The sequence below is a fragment of the Oncorhynchus masou genome, chromosome 19, assembly GCF_036934945.1.
Source record: "Oncorhynchus masou masou isolate Uvic2021 chromosome 19, UVic_Omas_1.1, whole genome shotgun sequence".
In the NCBI taxonomy this organism is placed as follows: domain Eukaryota; kingdom Metazoa; phylum Chordata; class Actinopteri; order Salmoniformes; family Salmonidae; genus Oncorhynchus; species Oncorhynchus masou.
The window spans coordinates 22,528,891-22,549,203 of NC_088230.1; the positions used below are offsets into that span (position 1 = coordinate 22,528,891).

Below are 20,313 nucleotides of genomic sequence, written 5' to 3' on the forward strand. Positions count from 1 at the left end.
GGATGCTTCAGCTGTTCTGTTTAAATGTGACCATGACCATTCTGTATAATGCACAATATCACTGGAGGGAAAACATGTGCCAAGCCTCTTAGAGTAAACATGGCACATCAAGCAGCAATAACATTCCTTTGATCACAACTCAGCCATATAAAAATGATTATATTTTTATCTACCAGAGCAGATAATAAGGAATTTCAAGCTGAGGTACCTCAACGGAATGCATACATACTGTACATAGCTTTTATATAATTCTTGATTCTTGATTCACATTCATTTTGATTCACGTAATTTGTGAGGGGGATAATTTTTTTGTCATATTTTCATTAAACTATTAGAATGATGTTGACCTTTAGCTTTCGCGTTGAACTAAAGCTGAAAGGGTAGAGAAATAAACTCCAAAACCAGACCATTGTTATTGAACATTCTCCATGGTACACTCTTAGGAAAAGAAGGTTCCAGAAGGGTTCTTTGGCTGTCTCACTAGGATAACACTTTTGTGTTCCATGTAAAACCCTCCGTGGAAAGGTTCTACCTGGAACCAAAAATGGTTCTTCAAAGGGTTCTCCTATGGGGACAGCCAAGGAACTCTAGATAGCAACTTTTTTCTAAGAGTATAGTGAGTGGCACAGTCTGAGATAGTCTCATGCAGGCATGCCAGCCACCGAGACATATACTTAATATTGATAAAAAGGAACAGATGGGAAAATGAGTAATGGAGAAGACGGAGAGAGATCAAAGAATTAGCCTAAGGCTTTCCTCTCCTCTCCCACCTCCCTGCTCCTCATACTCTACTCTCTCTCTCCTTATCCTTACCTTACCTCACCCACATCTATTCAAACACTCAGACTGTGTCTAGCACTGTCCCACTCTTTTTATTTACCTTTGACTGCAGGTTCTACCTCCTCCTCCTCTTCCTTGGTATCAGTGATGGGTTCTACCTCCTCCTTGGATTCGGGCTCTGCTGTCTCTTCCCCCACTACCTCTTCTTCCAAAGCTTCCTCTATTGTCAGCTCTGGTTCAGCAGATGGTTCCTCAGTCTCCTCCTCCTCCTCTTCTGGTGCTTCTGGAGGGATGATCTCTGTGAATATACTCACAGCTGCAACTGAATAGCTTTGCCAGGTTTTAATACATCAATGAGGAACCTAACTTTGCAGTAGGGGATATTACCCAGTCATTGTAAGGGTCATGCTGACTTTCAATGGATTAATTTGGTACTAACATCAGTATGTTACACAACATTTGGTACCCATTTGAACTCTAGGAGTGAGAGAAGCATGGCATGATGGGAAGTTTTCACCTTGGATCTCTTCTGTCTTTTCCTCTACTTCAGTCTCTTTAGCCTCTTCAGAAAGTGGGGTTATTGTTTCTTCAACAGGTGGCGTTACTGTAATGCATGCAGTTAGTTATATCAGAAAATCAAATGTTGGCAGCATATTATGAAGGCATATTGATCAGATGAATGGCATCTTTTGCCATTTAAATAATGAGAGCTTCAATATGAACAGACTTACCTTTGAACGCTGGTACATTGAATGATAACGTTTAAGTTTAGCCAATTATATTTTACGTTTTAGTAGACACTCTTATTCAGAGCGACTTAGTGAGTGCATACATTTCATGAAATGCTTCTCCACACTGGTCCCCCATGGGAATTGAACCCACAATCCTGGCGTTGCAAGCACCATGCTCTATTAACTAAGCAACACAAAATCTGTAAGTTCTCTGTAAAGTATTTACATAACAAATTCAAGATTCAACAGATTTACAAAGAAGGCAGAAACTAAGTATCTTTAATCAAGCCGGCACCATTAGTAATCTACTGATGCGATGGTACTACTAACTATTAAACTATTACTAACTATCAAAGCAAGGCTATGGTGACATATTAGTGAAAGCTGTGCATGTGGTGAGTAATGTGGTGGTATACAAATATGATATAAGATGACGAATGATAAATGCATCTCAATATCATAAAAAAACAGTGTCAATACTATTGTTTCTACATCACTTCCTACATAAACCACCACTACTTCAACTGCTGATGAAAAAAATGGACTCTAGCCAAAACTGAACTGTGAGAAATCACAAGTCCTTGACCAACCTCCCGGAGGATGTAACTAGCTACAGGAGCTTGATGAGTGTCAAGTTCACACATGAAAACTGCCTCTGGTACCCCCTGCCTTACAGAGGTACTGAGCTGGCAACCCTACAGAGCAACAGCAGATGCTACCTTCTGATCTACCCAGTATGAAGACGGGGATCTCCATCACAACCCCCAGAACATGCACGGCCACACACACCTCCTCGCCTAATTTCATCAATATTCATGTCTAGGTTGGTCCGTTGCCAAACCTAACCAGTGTATCATCTGGAAATAAGACCAACATTATTCTAAACCAAGTCATTTTTCTAAACTAGGACATTAAACAAAGTGTGTCATGAAAATATTCATGTCTTATCATTTTTCCTGGGTTGTTGTGGAGGCACCATACTGGATCAAATTCCATCCACACAAGCCTTGCTACAGAGGGACAACAAATCCTATCACCCCGTAACCACCATCTTCTTTGTACTGGAGTGTCATTGAAAAGTGTAATTTCATTGTGTATTGAGGAGCAGAAGTATTTACTGTCTACCTGGGCCACTCTGGTTGACAATTACAAAACCAATATACAAATCAAGTGTACTATTACATCACGCTATTCATGCGTCTTCCATCCTTCCATCATTGGGCTTCCTTACATGCTGTACTGTATATTATCTTTGCCAAATATCATAATTTATGCCATTAAGAATATCATGGGCAGTCGTAAGGTAATAATTCCTACTGAATGTATCAATATGATTTAAGGCCTTGTTACAAGGAACAATACATACTGTACTGTGTTAAGTACATCACCAACCATCACTCATGGGTAAAAAAGGTATCTTTGTGATTCTGTATAATGTGACTCAGAGAAAGCTTAAGTTTCAAGGCAGATTGTTCTATTATGGATCTGCAAAAAGTATAGACTATTCAGACTCATTTGATCTCTTATCTATACTGTATATCAGATTTGAGTGCAGTATAAATAATTGAATGGTAAAATCAATAACGTACCATCTGAAATATACAGCTAGTTTTAATTCTGACCAGTTAGTTGATCATGTATGAATGTTATTAACTTCTCATGGACAGTACTACACATGATGATGAAACATCAGCGGAATGAAAGTTACTGCTCAATACCTGTCAAAAGAAGGTCATCAATGCCATCATCATCCTCCTCTTCTTCATCCTTGGATAGATCATCTTCCTCAGGAGCAGAACTATCAAAGGCTTCGGGTGTGATGTCATCATCTTTGCCGATCACTTCGGCTGCATCCTTCCCCTCACCATCATCATATGCTGTGTCACCAGAAATGTCTGCGACGTCACAAACAGTCTCACCTGAATCCTCCATTGTTTTGTCAACTGAATCAACGATGGCACCACTGTCCTCATTGACAATGTCGTCATCGTCATCATCAGTGTCCTCAAAACTATCTGTAGAGTCATCAGTTGTATCCTCAGCTAATGTGTCTGAGATATCAATACCCTCACTATCAGCAAGATTGACCTTGATATCATCATCATCATCATCGTCATCTTCGAGGTCAATGGGTTTAGCATCATCATCTGTTTTGTCATCATCTATGCTATCATCTTCCTCATCATCTTTATCCTCATCATCATCATCTGCAGAAGAGGCAACAGCATCTGCTTGTTCAGCAACAATGTCAATGTCATCGTCCTGGATGTCATAAACAACATCTTCTGTGACATCAATTTCCTCCTCTTTACCATAATCATCATCGTCGTTGTCATTTGCAGTAGAAGCAGGAGCATCCTCTGTGACTTCAGCACTGGCATCATTGGTTTCATCCTTTTCATTATGGTCCTCATCACTGGAAGCAACAGCAGTATCACTGGCATCCTCATCTGTAATTGCTTCAGTTTCAGCTTCAGCTGTGGTGTCATCATCCTCTCTGTCATCATCTCCAGCAGAAGCGTCTGTCCCTGTGTCATCAACATCAATCAGAATGGGAGTCTCATACTCTTCATCATCATCATCATCCTCATCCTCATCCTCATCTATCTCAACCTCAGCTGCTGCTTCCTTGTCCTCTTCTTCATCTTCTTCCTCATCCTCATCCTCAGCTTCTTCTTCATCCTCATCTTCTCCCCCTTCAACCTCATCCTCATTCTCCTCTTCTTCTTCATCCTCATCCTCATCATAATCTTCCACTTCTTCCTCATCCTCCTCATCCTCGTCTTCATCTTCTTCTTCGTCCTCTACTTTAGCAACTGGTTCTTTTTCCTCTGCAAACATCCCTGCAACTACAGAATTAACTGTGTATCTTAACAGGGTGAGAAAAACTTGAATGAAAAGTGACATTCAGTGCACTGAGCCATAACCAAAGAGACCCATAATGCATTGAGAGTTTTCAAGACAACACAACACAATATCTTTATTGTGTACTCATAATGCTTACACCTGACAAGCTGCTCTCTGCTCATGTATGTGTATGTGTATGTATACTACCATGATCCTTATTCCATACCATTGATATGTCGATATGTCCAACATAATGCTTTCTCTATATTACATTGCAGCATGTGGTATAAACATAATGACAGTGCTCCATGCTGCAAGGCACCACAAAGACTGACTCACACAGGTTGACTTGTTTGAGGAGAAGTATAGGTTAGAAATTGTCAATCCACAAACAGTCTGTCAGTGAAGAGTTGTTATTTTCTGTGGTAGTGAAATGGAGACTCGTAGTACCAACAGTCTCCCCTTTAAGAATCCTCTCATTCTCTCATGGTTATGATGATGCTGGGTATGAACAGCAATTCAAAACCGTTAAAACTCCAGACCGAAAAGAAGACGGAATCGAACAAAACAAAACCCTCAAGACAACAACTCACACTTACTGTATAAACAGTATGCACATGGAAACACATGCTAGAAGATGCAGTACTGGTGAATTCATGTCCATAAAAATTACGTCTGTTCTTAATTAAAGGTCCAATGCAGCCGTTTTCATCTGAATATCAAATAATTTCTGAATAACAATTTAGTACGTTACTGTGATTGTTTTCAAGTAAAATGGTTAAAACAACAACATTTTCTTCTGAGCAAAATGCAATTTCTCAAGCAAGAATTTAGCTAGGACTGTCTGGGAGTGTTCAGAGAGAATGGCCTAGTTGTAGGGGCCTAATGGGAGGGATGTGTCACCTGAAAACGATCTGTTATTGGCAGAGAGGGCAAACTCTCTTTGTTATTGGTCTATTAACTTATACCGCCTGGTATGAGTAAAAAAATCCCACCCAGCCAAACAAGCTGACATTTCAGGCAGTCTACTCAAACAGCTCTTACACTAGGGGCTCTATTTTCGGCTAGCTTTAAGGTGGTGCTAGTGTCAAATGTACATTAGTTTGCTATTTTGTCATGTAAAAACTGTCGCACTGGCATTTTCCAGCCCTAAAGCCAGGTTCAGCAATTTACTTGTCTTATATCAGCTCGCTTGCACTCAGATGGGAGGGATGGAAATATTTGAGGTGTGTCCTTAAAAACATGATCCGAAGTGCTAATTTCAGGCAGCGCTGAGAGGGATATTTAAGACCAACCAAAAGCTGGTTTTGGTAACGCAGTTAGTTATGGCATAAATTTTGACAATGGAAACACAGCCTGTCCAGCCGTGACACACACTGCCGGTATGGGAATGGGACAAGAGTAGACTATCTGCTTTCTTACTATGTATTTAGCAAAATAAAAAACTGATGTTTATTCCTATTTTGTTTTATTTGATTAAAAGCATAGTCTCCCCTCCTCTGTATGAAGCCTTTTTTACTGTTCAATGCAGTTGCAAAGTAGTCAAGACTGTTGATAAAGGGTTTGACTCCTGAGACCATTTGGAAATAAATCTTAATCAAAACAGTGAGGAGACATTCCCTTTTTATCTATGCATTGTAAGCAGGCCCACATTATTTTAGCCATGCAGGTCCCTTGTTTAGGCTACAAAGTCCATGTCCATCATGAAATGAGAGATGAGAACCTCTGTACCGGTGAATCTCGTATTTAGAAGTTATTTTCCCATCACAATTGATTGTTTTCTGTTTCGTATGTTCAAAACCCAAGCCCTCCCTTACCCTAGGCCCAACGAAGGCTGGTTCAACAGCAATGCCTGTCTTTTTCATCCAGACGTCTTTATGATATAATTACCTTTTACATTTATTTATTGTTGTTGTTGTTAAAACGATGTTAAAATGTTTAATCTTATTACAACTAAACTTATTGGAATTATTCACCTTCCTGGTTTTATGGAGACAACTCCGTGGCACACCTGCAATGCAACTCCTGTAGATGTGTGAATATGATCTGATCTGTAAGATGGTTCTGATTATGTTCATAAAACATATTTGGTCGCCGTATAAGATAGGTAAGTCTACATTTGCCAAATTATAACGGACTAACATTGGAATTGCTGTTGATTCCAAGGCAATACATAAATGACCCTAAATACACAACTTGAAGCAAAAAATATTTGTCCATGGAGCACATTCGGATTGGCCAGTGAGGGGCCAAGCCTTGTTATACTGACAACTTGTTTATTCATCAAAACTCAGCCTTTTCACGTCAAGGCCAGCAAATGCACCAAAAGTTGTAATAGTGAAAATAGCAAAAATATGTACCTATAGCGCAACTGCCTGCGCTTAGATTTACCATTGTGTTAGGTTAGTTAAAATAGAACCCCTAGATTTACCATTGTGTTCGGTTAGTTAAAATAGAGCCCCTAGATGTACCATTGTGTTAGGTTAGTTAAAATAGAGCCCCTAGATTTACCATTGTGTTAGGTTAGTTAAAATAGAGCCCCTAGATGTACCATTGTGTTAGGTTAGTTAAAATAGAGCCCCTAGATTTACCATTGTGTTAGGTTAGTTAAAATAGAGCCCCTAGATTTACCATTGTGTTAGGTTAGTTAAAATAGAGCCCATAGATGTACCATTGTGTTAGGTTAGTTAAAACAGAGCCCCTAGATTTACCATTGTGTTAGGTTAGTTAAAATAGAGCCCCTAGATTTACCATTGTGTTAGGTTAGTTAAAATAGAGCCCCTAGATGTACCATTGTGTTAGGTTAGTTAAAATAGAGCCCCTAGATTTACCATTGTGTTAGGTTAGTTAAAATAGAGCCCCTAGATTTACCATTGTGTTAGGTTAGTTAAAATAGAGCCCCTAGATGTACCATTGTGTTAGGTTAGTTAAAATAGAGCCCCTAGATGTACCATTGTGTTAGGTTAGTTAAAATAGAGCCCCTAGATTTACCATTGTGTTAGGTTAGTTAAAACAGAGCCCCTAGATTTACCATTGTGTTAGGTTAGTTAAAATAGAGCCCCTAGATTTACCATTGTGTTAGGTTAGTTAAAATAGAGCCCCTAGATTTACCATTGTGTTAGGTTAGTTAAAATAGAGCCCCTAGATGTACCATTGTGTTAGGTTAGTTAAAATAGAGCCCCTAGATTTACCATTGTGTTAGGTTAGTTAAAATAGAGCCCCTAGATTTACCATTGTGTTAGGTTAGTTAAAATAGAGCCCCTAGATTTACCATTGTGTTAGGTTAGTTAAAATAGAGCCCCTAGATGTACCATTGTGTTAGGTTAGTTAAAATAGAGCCCCTAGATTTACCATTGTGTTAGGTTAGTTAAAATAGAGCCCCTAGATTTACCATTGTGTTAGGTTAGTTAAAATAGAGCCCCTAGATTTACCATTGTGTTAGGTTAGTTAAAATAGAGCCCCTAGATGTACCATTGTGTTAGGTTAGTTAAAATAGAGCCCCTAGATTTACCATTGTGTTAGGTTAGTTAAAATAGAGCCCCTAGATGTACCATTGTGTTAGGTTAGTTAAAATAGAGCCCCTAGATTTACCATTGTGTTAGGTTAGTTAAAATGGAGCACTAGAAGTGCATTATCATAATTTTCACAATTTTACAGTATCATTTCAATCTCGTGGTGTGGAAATATATATAAAACACAGAAAAATCTAATTTTTGTCTGAACTGCCCCTTTAAAAGTATTTGTACCATAGTACTACCAAATACTAAGTCAGACTGAGATAAACTGTAATGGTCTATTTATAACTGCAAACAACTATGACATTTGAAATTCGAATTCACTGAAATTAATGGTATTATTATATTTTATCCTACTACAATATCAACAACCAGAAGACGTGTAATGACCATGTATTACAGCGATCCATAATTAAGGTAAATGGACCAGTTGTCTGTAGTAGCTTCTGGGAGTATAATTACGGTGTCTGGGAACAAATTGAGCAAGTAATCACAAACAGGTACAGGCTAGTAATATCACATTATATAGCAATTCATGACAGCAGAACACACATTTGCCATAAATTACTCTGGCAACAGTGCAAATTACCACTTATAGACATCATGCAGCAAAATGCCTCACTCCCATGTATCAATCATCAATACATGTCTAATGTTATTTCATATCTGATTCATTTTCTATATGAGCGTATTAAGAACAGGAAGGCACAGACCTTGTTTTCTGGATGGTAGGAATGCAGCTATGAGGTAGGAAGGAAGGTGATTTCAGTAGCAAGAGGTTAAACACAAAGAGTGATCCATGTCCCTTGACAAGTACACAATGTGTGACTATGGATAAGAAGTTAGTAAGAGTACTGCAAGTAACCAAGTTAATACGATGGTTATGTTTATAAAATGTAAGCATTTTAGCAAAGCCACAAAACAACAAACCATTTAATAGCGCTGCTGAATAGCTTGGTTAGAGTGATATACATTGATTTTGCTTACTAGCATGTGCATTTGTTATGTCCCATTCTAGTTGAACTACATTAGATCTAATGTAGTTTAAATATTGTAAACATCGTATGTTTACCTATAAACCTGGAAAGCATGGCCATGGTGCCTTCTGTTCCCCCCTTCTCACTTTCAGCATGATGATCCTCTTCAACGTACCATCCTATATATTTTGGGGGCGGTTTTACTGTTACGTGCCAAGATGAACATCCACAAAATCAACGCCCATTAACCTCAGCCTATGTAATCTTTTCAAATCATTGGGACTTCCTACCTACATCAATTAAATGTTGGGCCCTAAAACAAGCATCATTTCATCTTGTGTCAAGGTTTAATTTTGCTCATCTGTTTTGTCACTGATGTGAGGCTCCTAAAGAGTGAGGGGAATTGCATAGTGGAGATAGGTGGTGGAAAACTATGCAGTGGAATGGTTTCAAAATGCCATCTAGAGAGATAGCGGGGCAGAATCCTTAGGTATTAGACGGCTGTGTGTTAGATTTAGAGATTTAGAGATTTGGAGAGTTTATTAGTCACATGCACGTGGTTGCAGATGTAAATGCAGGGTACAATGAATATCTTAAGCTCCGAGCTACAACAGTGCAAGTCAAAGGGAAGTGAATGAAACAATAATATTTCTCAGTATAAGAGAGATTTAGGCCTATGTTATGAGGTCATTCTGTTAGGGTCTCTGGCACAGCCAAGCATGTATAGCCTACGAGATAGAGCTAAATCATCGTATAGTACATCTTACACTACAGCCGATTACAAATGCTGTAGGTCTTGTAGGTAACTCCATACAGTGACATGCATTTCAGCAGCCGGTTTGGAGTGACTAAGCGGCATGTCTAAGCTCTTGCTGAAGGAAACAAGGCTTTGACTTCGAAAGCTTCATTAGTGGCCGGATGAGTGAGATTGTTATCTCAGTCCTGCAAAGCAGTAAAGCCAAGCTCGCGTCCCTCACAGTAACCTGTAGCCGAGTCATTTAAGCGCACAGGAAGTAGCAGGCAGAAGAGCTAGCATTCACATTGACTGGCAATAGCACTATTGCCAGGAAGCATTTCTCAACAAATATGTTTTTTTCCCTATTTTTTTCCTATCTATGTTATAAAGAGTATGAAGGAAACAGCTATTATAAAACATTGACGAATAATTAAAAAAGTTAATTAATTAATTAATAGATACATGAAAACAAACCTTTTTTCTTCACCGGATGTATCTCACCTAAAAACAGATTGGGGGTGACATGTTATTGTAAGAAAGGAAGCAACGAAGTAGATCTAGTGAAACATTGATGAAGGCAGAATAAATTATGAATGTGGATCAGAGTGGGAGTAATGCTCTTCTCCAGCTGCAGGCACCTTACTTTTACCTCTTAAAAATCACTAAAGGCGCTAAAGAGTATAAGTCAACTCAATGAGAGGCAGTAGGCTACACAACAACAGCAACAACAGCTCGTACATTTGTTTACTATGAATCTCAGAGCAAAGGTGGACGATTTAGTGAAATGTATTCCTGTGAAAGAGCCTGGGAGTGGTAGCAGAATTATGTCTAACATGTCAGCTGTGTTATGCTAAGTTTGTGTTATGCTAAGTTTGTGAGGAAAACAAGTGTGAACTCCACAGAAGTCAGTAGACAGGTTTAGGTTCTGCAGAGCAGTTTGATTTGACGAGTCAGCCGTTCTTCAAGGGAGATGTGAAAATACACCCACCTCGTTTGTGCTAAACTGGCTCGAGCTATGAATAGCAGATATTCACATTTGGGATTTATTTTTTCTCTCAGAAGTTAAATGAGAGGAAAATGCTAATTCTGAAGGGTGTGTTTGATGTTGTGGGGTGCGTTTTGAAATATACTGTATCTCTAACTGCAGAGAGAAGGAGGTCCTTTCAAACCACATTAGCCTAAGAGATAACGTTACCAGGTTGTATAAATGCATTAAAGCAACAAATAACGTTTAAAGCTTATTTATTTAATAATTTGTTATTTAATGCTATGAATCTGAAGTATTAAGAAGGTGCCAATGCCAATGAGTCACAAAACCTGGACACTATGCTGTGCCTGTATGAGTGGTTAAAGTGTCTACCCTACAGTAAGACAGAAATAGTCTCTGCCCTTTGAGTCGTAACTCACAGACAGCTGTCAGACAGCCAGGCAGGTCAGCATCTATCTGCATTTCGTCCAGTGAGCTATGCATAGCCACTGTGGGACAACCCTTTCTTCTTACTTTCTCTGTCCCTATAATCTCCATTTGTCTTGCCCTCCATCCCTCCATAGACTCACTCTCTCCATCATTTAACAGGGAGCAGAGGACACTGTTACTGTAACTGCAACTATTACCATATGTGTGTGTGTGTGTGTGTGTGTGTGTGTGTGTGTGTGTGTGTGTGTGTGTGTGTGTGTGTGTGTGTGTGTGTGTGTGTGTGTGTGTGTGTGTGTGTGTGTGTGTGTGTGTACATAATACAACTACATTGCTTTCTTCAGTGAGTTACTATTGGGACTGACATTCGTGCTACTTTCCTGCATTCACTTTATTGCACAGCAAAACTATTAGTCAAATCTAAGTGAGGTTTGCTTACATTATTTTGTTGTACTGTAATTCAATAACAGCTGCTGAACTGTACGTGTGGTGCTGCTGTTAAATTCACACTGATGTGTGTTCACTTCTCTGCCACAAATAATTTCTGTTCCGCAGGAAGTTTGTCCCTGAACTGTGGTACTGTAGTTATCCTCCACACAGGGGTATACTTAGAGCTCCTGTTATAAGAGCTGGTAAATCGCTAGGTTGCCATTGGAAAGGACTATTGATATCAAGTTCCTTCCTGGTTCAATAAGGCTGGTAGAAATATATCTTAATACCCAGCTGAATCACAGGCTAAGCTACGGAATGGAGACTAGCTCCTTGGCTGTTTTAGATGTCCTTTAGCTAACTGTAAACTGTATGTGCTGATGTTGTTGTGAGGGAACATACACTGCTGAGTGTGTTGTAGTGGTGAGTGTGGAGCAAGCCTGGAGATTAGATCTGAGAGAGAGAGAGAGAGAGAGAGAGAGAGAGAGGCAGAGAAGATGTGTGGTTGAATTCAATTTCTTTTTTCACACAGATGTGGTATAGGAGTTAAAGGTATCATTGTGTAGTGTTTAGAGGACCACAGGCTAGCCTTGGAGATAAGCCCGTGGCTGCGCTATGGTTCACAGGTTCTCAGTCTGACAGATTTATCCTGCATCCATGAAGTTGAATGAGGCATGACCTGCCAGGTGACTCATCAAATCAAAGTGGGCTGGCCCTTTTTCTTTTAGAAATACCATGGTGTTCTGTTTGTTGCTGTTATTTGGTCTATTAGTAGGGTAGTATGTGTGAAGTATACCTTCGATTTCCTCCTCCTCCTCAGGTGCTACCAGGTTGGAGGCAAAGGTCAGAAGCAGGTTGCCCCAGCCAGTGGACTCCTCCACCGCCTCGTTCACCACTTTCATGGGATCTGAGCTGATATGCTGAATGCTTCCTGAGAGTGTAGTGAACAGGCTGTGTGAGTTAAGACCCCGCAAAACATAGCTACCTTACATTTACACACTCACTTCTAGAAACACTCCACTCAAAACTAGACTAAGGAATATTTAAAGAATACTGAGTTACCAATGTATAGAACTGCATTCTGTTATAGACAATAAAATATTAATTTAACAATATGCTGTGCTTAATCTGTCAAATGGAATCGTACACCGTTCAAATGTTCTGTATGTAGGTAAATGCATGAGAACAAGCAAATCCCAGCAACGGAATTCATACCCAGAAACAAACAGAGAAATTATATAAAGATGAATGTGTACATGACTATAAACAATAGCGTGTAACTAAATGACTATAAAAATGTGATGTAGTATAACATTCCATCCATGGTCCAATGGGTTACTTCTAACTTCTGCTGGCGTATACACTGTGGAGATGACCACCTGTCTGTCTGTCTGTCTGTCTGTCTGTCTGTCTGTCTGTCTGTCTGTCTGTCTGTCTGTCTGTCTGTCTGTCTGTCTGTCTGTCTGTCTGTCTGTCTGTCTGTCTGTCTGTCTGTCCGTCCGTCCGTCGGTGCAGGCAAACAGCATGAGACATACATTTCCATTTAGTCGTAGGTAGAGACACGCAGTAGGAATGACATGCAAACATGCTACAGTACAGACTACAGGACATGTCAGACACCCCTGCTAGCATATTGTGTTAGTGACAACTCTCAGGAGAATCTGACTGAATGGTCTTTAGAGATTGCTCTATAGACTGTTTAGTGCTCATTAGCGAGCAATTACCAAAGCAGTATAATGGATATTCAGAAGAGAGTGGTTATTAGTTATGTAATCTATAGTAGTGCTGAATTAGCATGAGTGGGTTAAGGAAACATGATTAATATAGCCATATTCAAGAAAGGACTTTTTGTTTCCTGGACTTGAAAATATTTAAGTGGGAATTTATTTTCTATGCAATTCTGAACAAATGGACGTTACAGCTATCGACAATATCAAAATGCTTATATCAAAGGTATTGAAAGGTACACAATATTGCTGAAAGTATGTGGACACCCCTTCAAATTAGTGGATTTGGCTATTTCAGCTACACCCGTTGCTGACAGGTGTATAAAACCGAGCACACTGCCCTGTAATCTCCATAGACAAACATTGACAGTAAAATGGCCCATACTGAAGAGCACAGTGACTTTCAACGTGGCACCGTCATAGGATGCCACCTTTCCAACCGGTCAGTTCGTCAAATTTCTGCCCTGCTAGAGCTGCCCCGGTCAACTGTATGTGCTGTTATTGTGATGTGGAAATGTCTAGGAGCAACAACGGCTTAGCTGTGGTAGTCCACACAAGCTCACAGAATGGAACTGGCGAGTGCTGAAGCAAGTAGCGCATAAAAATGTCTGTCCTCGGTTGCAACACTCACTACCGAGTTCCAAACTGCCTCTGGAAGCAACGTCAGCACAAGAACTGTTCGTCTGGAGCTTCATGAAATAGGTTTCCATGGCCAAGCACACAAGCCTAAGATCACCATGTGCATTGCCAAGCAATGGCTGGAGTGGTGTAAAGCTTGCTGCCATTGGACTCTGGAGCAGTAGAAACGTGTTCTCTGGAGTGATGAATCACACTTCACCATCTGGCAGTCCGATAGACAAATCTGGGTTTGGCAGATGCCAGGAGAACGATACCCGCTCAAATGCATAGTGCCAACTGTAAATTTTGGTGGAGAAGGAAAAATGGTCAGTGGCTGTTTTGCATGGATCGGGCTAGGCCCCTTGGTTCCAGTGAAGAGAAATCTTAACGCTACAGCATACAATGACATTCTAGACAATTCTGTGCTTCCAAATTTGTGGCAACAGTTTGGGGAAGGCCCTTTCCTGTTTCAGCATGACAATGCCCACATGCACAAAGCGAGTAGCATAGAGAAATGGTTTGTCGAGATCAGTGTGGAAGAACTTGACTGGCCTGTACAGAGCCCTGACCTCAACCCCATCAAACATTTTGGGATAAAATGGAAAGCCGACTGCGAGCCAGGCCTAATCACCGACCTACTGTAACTAATGTGTTGGTGGCTGAATGGAAGCATGGCCCCGCAGCAATGTTCCAACATCTAGTGGAAAGCCTTCCAAGAAGAATGGAGGCTGTTATAGCAACAAAGGGGGACCAACTCGATATTAATGCCCATGATTTTGGAATAAGATGTTTGACCAGCAGGTGTCCATATACCTTTCTACATGTTGTGTATTTATTATGACATGAGTTAATGGACCTAGTTGCCATATTAGTTGTTAATAGTAAATTGTATTATATTTAAATCTTTTTTTTAAACAAATATATAAATTCGTTTGATCTACTCCTCTAAAGTTAGTTGCAACGTTAAGTCAACTCAAACTCACTAAGGGCCTCAAAGGCCTCTAATCATCACAACAAAGTTAAAAGCATATTATAATGGCTTGCCTCTAGACCTCCCTGCCTCCTTAATTGCTTTCCTGACAGCGGGAGGTGGGGGGACCCCTGTTAGAAGCAGAGATATATAAGCAGTGACACAGGGACAGGGACAGTGAACAGTCTCCATCACATGCACATGATCAATGTGGGGAGAAGAACAAACTCCAGAGTGATGCGTTCTGGGAGGAGGAAACGGACTGTCTTACCACAACAACCAATGGCACAGAGACGCAATTACTCACAATTCACAATCAAAGTATGGTGACAGAAGAAATAAAGGTCATCACAAAGACATTCATCACAATGGAAACAAAGATCGACATGACCATAGTGTAGAGAACACATCAACATACAAAAAGTAAACACCCACAATGCAATAGGTGTGAAAAACGGGAAAGAACAACAAAATGCTGTGCCGTAACTATAACGAGCACAGTATGTCGTTCACTCTTTATTGAATCTGACATACTGTAGCAACACTTGGTTTGACATGTTTTTTTATTTTTTTATTTAATCCCATTGACTTGATTGATTTGTTCCAAAAGCTAATGTGCAGTTATGACATACTGCTGTGGTTTGTATGATTTGAAGCATACCAATGAAATACTGATTATTCAGTGACATTTGCTTGATTGGCACTTCAACCTACGTCATGTAAATGAACAAATATCCCTCAACACTGTTGCATTTCAACCCCTCTATCTCTATTCTCTGTCGGCACTGATTCCTGGAAGGATGACTTCAACTAAATACATAGAAATAAATAACATAATACCCCAAAAGAAGTGGTAAGAAGGCAAGGGACTTGGGAGTGGAGTGGATTCAACCATCCATCTCATTATGAGAAGACTGTGGTTTGTTCTAAAACACATTGGAAGGTTTAGGTCTCTCTCTCTCTCTCTCTCTCTCTCTCTCACACACACACTCTCTCTCTCTGTAAAGGAAGCAGTGGTGGCATAACAATAGACTTGGTTCAACTCCAATTGGTCGCCTCCCGGGCTATGTGGTGCACATCAAGGGGAATAAAATGTCCTCACAGTCAACACACTCTGCTCATTGTTACAAAATGTCGGCTAAGTTTTTAATTTACTGAGTGTTGCCCTTTATTGAAATGTCATGGTGGGACAAATTCCTATTAAAAATGCAGTCATACCCAATTGCTGTCCACTAAATGGCTGTGTTATGGCTAGGTTCATCATTTCCAAGGCCAGCAAAACAAACCAGTGCCTTCAGAAAGTGGTCTTTCCTCATTTTGTTGTGTTACAGCATGAATTTCACAGTCACTACAAAGACACAGGCGTCCTTCCTAACTCAGTTGCCGAAGAGAAAGGAAACCCCTCAGGGATTTCACAATGAGGCCAATAGTGACTTTAAAACAGTTAGAGAGTTCAATGGCTGTAATAGGAGAAAACTGAGGATGGATCAGCAACATTTTACTTACTCCACAATAATAACCCAATTGACAGAGTGAAAAGAAAGAAGCTTGTACAGAAAGAAAAAATATTCCAAATCATGCATCCTGTTTGCAACAAGGCGCTAAAGTAATACTGCAAAGAATTTGGCAAAGCAACTAACTTTTTGTCCTGAATACAAATTCTAAAATATATTTTCAAGCATAGTGGTGGCTGCATCATGTTATGGGCATGCTTGTAATCGTTACGGACTGGGGAGTTTTTCAGAATAAATAATAAACACAGGCAAAATCCTAGAGGAAAACCTGGTTCAATTTTCTTTCCACCAAACACTGGGAGATGAATTCACCTTTCAGCAGGACAAGGCCAAATCTACACTGGAGTTGCTTACCAAGAAGACAGTAAATGTTCCTGAATGGCCGAGTTACAGTTTTCACTTAATGGCCAAGTTACAGTTTTCACTTAAAACTATGGCAAGAACTGAAAATGGTTGTCTAGGAATGATCAACAACCAATTTGACAGAGCTTGAAGAATTTCAAAAATAATAATCTGAAAATGTTGCACATCCAGGTGTTGAAAACTCTTAGAGACATACCCAGAATGACTCACAGCTGTAATTTCTGCCAAGAGTGCTTCTACAAAGTATTGACCCAGGGGTGTGAATACTTATGTAAATGAGATATTTCTGTGTTTTATTTTCAATAAATTTGCAAACATTTCTAAAAACATGTTTTCACTTTGTCATGATGGGGTATTGTGTGTAAATGGGGGAGAGAAACAATTTGTCACGAACGTCGTCAGGGAAATGACCGGACCAAGGTGCAGCGTGGTGAGCGTACATTATACTTTATTTTAAATGTCGCCAACAAAACAAGAAACAACAAAAAACTAACGTGAAGCTTACTAGGGCTATACAGGCCACTAACAAAGTCAACTACCCACAACTAAGGTGGACAAACAGGCTGCCTAAGTATGTTTCCCAATCAGAGACAACGATAGACAGTTGTCCCTGATTGAGAACCATACCCGGCTACAACATAGAAACAGAAAACATAGAAATAAAGAAACTAGAATGCCCACCCTAGTCACGTGACACAATTCAATCAATTTTGAATTCAGGCTGTAACACAACAAAATGTGGAATAAGTCAAGGGGTATGAATACTTTCTCATCACACTGTATTCTGTCTTAGGGCACACAGCCTTTTGTTTTACATATTGATTAGTTTGTGACATGAGACTTGCTTTCAGTATTACAGTGATTCAGCATGTCGTCAAAGATTGTGGCTTCAAAGGCACTTTTTTAAAAGTATTATATGATATGGGTATATTTACATTTACATTATACTGTATGTGTACACATTCTACTCATGCCAAAAAGTGTTAAGAATTGATATTTGTTATTGTTGGTCCTCTAGTAATTGTCTATTTTTGTTCTTTCATGGGTTAATCGATGGTGCCATGGTTTTGTGTGGTGATTATCACCCTCCCATTCCACGTGTTGTCCTGGTGCCATACAGTATCCCCTGGGATAATTTTTACCAACCTTAACTCCCCTTCCATAATCGAATTTACGGATGTGTGACCCCAATGTAGCCCCCTTTGTTTTCATTAATAATGCTACTGTTTAAGAAATTGGTTTAGGGTAGAGTTTAGCTGTAGTTTGACTACTAACACCTAATAAATACAATTTTTATACTTATGCCAAGGCTGAGAGGCTTTGGTAGAAATAGCCACAGCCTCAATTTCTTCCCATTATTTCACGTGGAATGGTTTAGGAGGTCATTCCTCCATAGATGACCATCGGTATTGGCCACATTCAATGCTCGTTATTATGCATTGTAGATTAAATCTATATCTCTCCTTGCAGGCTTATCTGCAACATACAATATTGAATCAGAAATATTAAAATACATCAGATTGGTGTCTCCTTCTCAACAGCAGCACTCAATCAAAGAGAAAGACATTCTGCATGATCAGTATTTAATACAATACAGTTAACAACACAGACTGATGTGGTTTCAATGTACGATTATTTTTTATTCATTTATTTTATTTCACATTTACTTAACCAGGTAGCCCTGTTGAGAAGAAGTTTACAACTGCGATCTGGCCAAGATAAGTAAAGCAGTGCGACAAAAACAACAACACAGAGTTACACATGGAATAAACAAACATACAGTCAATAACACAATAGAAAAATCTGCATACAGTGTGTGCAAATGAAGTAAGGAGGTAAGGCAATAAATAGGCCAATAGTGGCAAAGTAATTACAATTTAGCAATTTGCACTGGATTGATATATGTGCAGATGAGGATGTGTAAGTAGAAATACTGGTGTGCAGAAGAGCAGAAAAACAAATGTGGGGATGAGGTATGTAGTTGGTTGGATGGGCTAGTTACAGATGGGCTATGTACAGCTGCAGTGATCAGTAAGCTGCTCTGACAGCTGACGCTTAAATTTAGTGAAGTCTCCAACTTCAGTGATTTTTGCAATTCGTTCCAGTCATTGGCAGCAGAGAACTGGAAGGAAAGGCAGCCAAATGAGGTGTTGGCTTTGGGGATGACCAGTGAAATATACCTGCTAGCGCTATGGGTGGGTGTTGCTATGGTGACCAGTGAGCTGAGGTAAGGCGGAGCTTTACCTAGCAAAGACCTATAGATGGCCTGGAGCCAGTAGGTTTGGCAACAAAAATGTGGTGAGGACCAGCCAACAAGAGCATACAGATTGCAGTGGTGCGTAGTATATGGGGCTTTTGGGACAAAACGGATGGCACTGTGATAGACTGAATACAATTTGCTGAGTAAAGTGTTGTAGCTAGTGAACCAGGTGAAGCAGTCATTAGAGAAACCAAGGCTGTTGAGTCTGCCGAGAAGAATACGGTGATTGACATAGTCAAAAGCCTTGGTCAGGTCGATGAAGACGGCTGCACAGTACTGTCTTTTATCGATGGCGGTTATGCTATCATTTAGGACCTTGAGCGTGGCTGAGGTGCACCCGTGACCAGCTCAGGAACCAGATTACATAGCGGAGAAGGTGTTAGCATGAAGGCAATTGTGTATAAATTGAGACAGAAAAGTCAACTGAATTGACAATTTAAGTTATCATAGGCCGGATGCATGAAAGCAATTGTCACACAATTTAATGGGATGATTTTGCCTGGAAATAAGCCCTTAAAAACACTGTCAAATAAATCAGTTAAGACTTAAAAGCTCATGTCAAGACTAATAGTGAAATCAGGTGAAAATGTTGTTTTTTTGTCCTTTAATTGTGGTCTATTTTGCTATATTATTTAAGCTGCACAAAAAAACAAGCAAAACTCAAATTATTTTATTGTTGAGATTGAGGTATTGAAGACATTTAAACTATTTACGGAAAGATTAAGAAATATTTACAGCTTTCTATTCAATAGCACCGACAAGTGTTTGCAACTGTAATGAACTATATTAATCACAAGTCTGTGATACAATAACATCCCTACTGACTGAAGCAAAGCATCTCAAATCGTATCTACCAGTACATGTTTTGACTCATCCAAAAGTAAGCTATTTCACTCAAAGCTGTTTGACTGGGACAGGGGCATGGCTATTTCTGCTCACCCTCTCTCAGATAACTGTTGACTGTAACCGAACACAGCTGCTGCTGATAGTTCCCAGGCCCAGTAAACTGCAATGCTACACCCTATCTGTCTTTGTCACTGTCGGTCCTATCAGTAACCAGCCAATGAGCTCCCGGCTACCCTGAGAGCCCGCACACCGTTGGTAGGGCAGTGGCACTTCAGATAAAGTAGTGCCAGCCTGGAAACAACAAGCTACTGGGCCTTATCATGCTCCCTGAGCTCACTGCATCCCACATCGGCTGTTTTAGCCATTATCCATGACCTTGTTTCACCCAGGCTAAATGTTAAGGCTAAATTAATGAACAAACCTGAGTAGAGGGGCTGTTTATAATTGGACCAAATCTATATCCACATCATTAAAAACCAAAGCCTAAATGACCAAGATGGATGATAACTCAATGCATGATGCATCACATAAACTACTGAGCAGCACTAGCCCCTTTTCATCCTAATTAGTACAAAGGAAAGAGGAA

At 39.9% G+C, this 20,313-nt stretch overlaps 1 protein-coding gene across 1 annotated transcript in view; it reads right to left on the minus strand.

Moving 5' to 3' along the window:
- Window positions 1-20,313, minus strand: part of LOC135505628 (titin-like) — a 75,133-nt gene that overhangs the window by 50,878 nt on the left and 3,942 nt on the right. Inside the window, exons 3-7 of the mRNA XM_064924684.1 lie at window positions 12,226-12,360; window positions 10,061-10,087; window positions 3,230-4,360; window positions 1,298-1,384; window positions 881-1,063 (exon numbers count right to left, since the gene is read on the minus strand). Coding sequence (XP_064780756.1) covers window positions 881-1,063; window positions 1,298-1,384; window positions 3,230-4,360; window positions 10,061-10,087; window positions 12,226-12,360 — 1,563 coding nt within the window. The remainder of the gene's footprint in view (window positions 1-880; window positions 1,064-1,297; window positions 1,385-3,229; window positions 4,361-10,060; window positions 10,088-12,225; window positions 12,361-20,313) is intronic.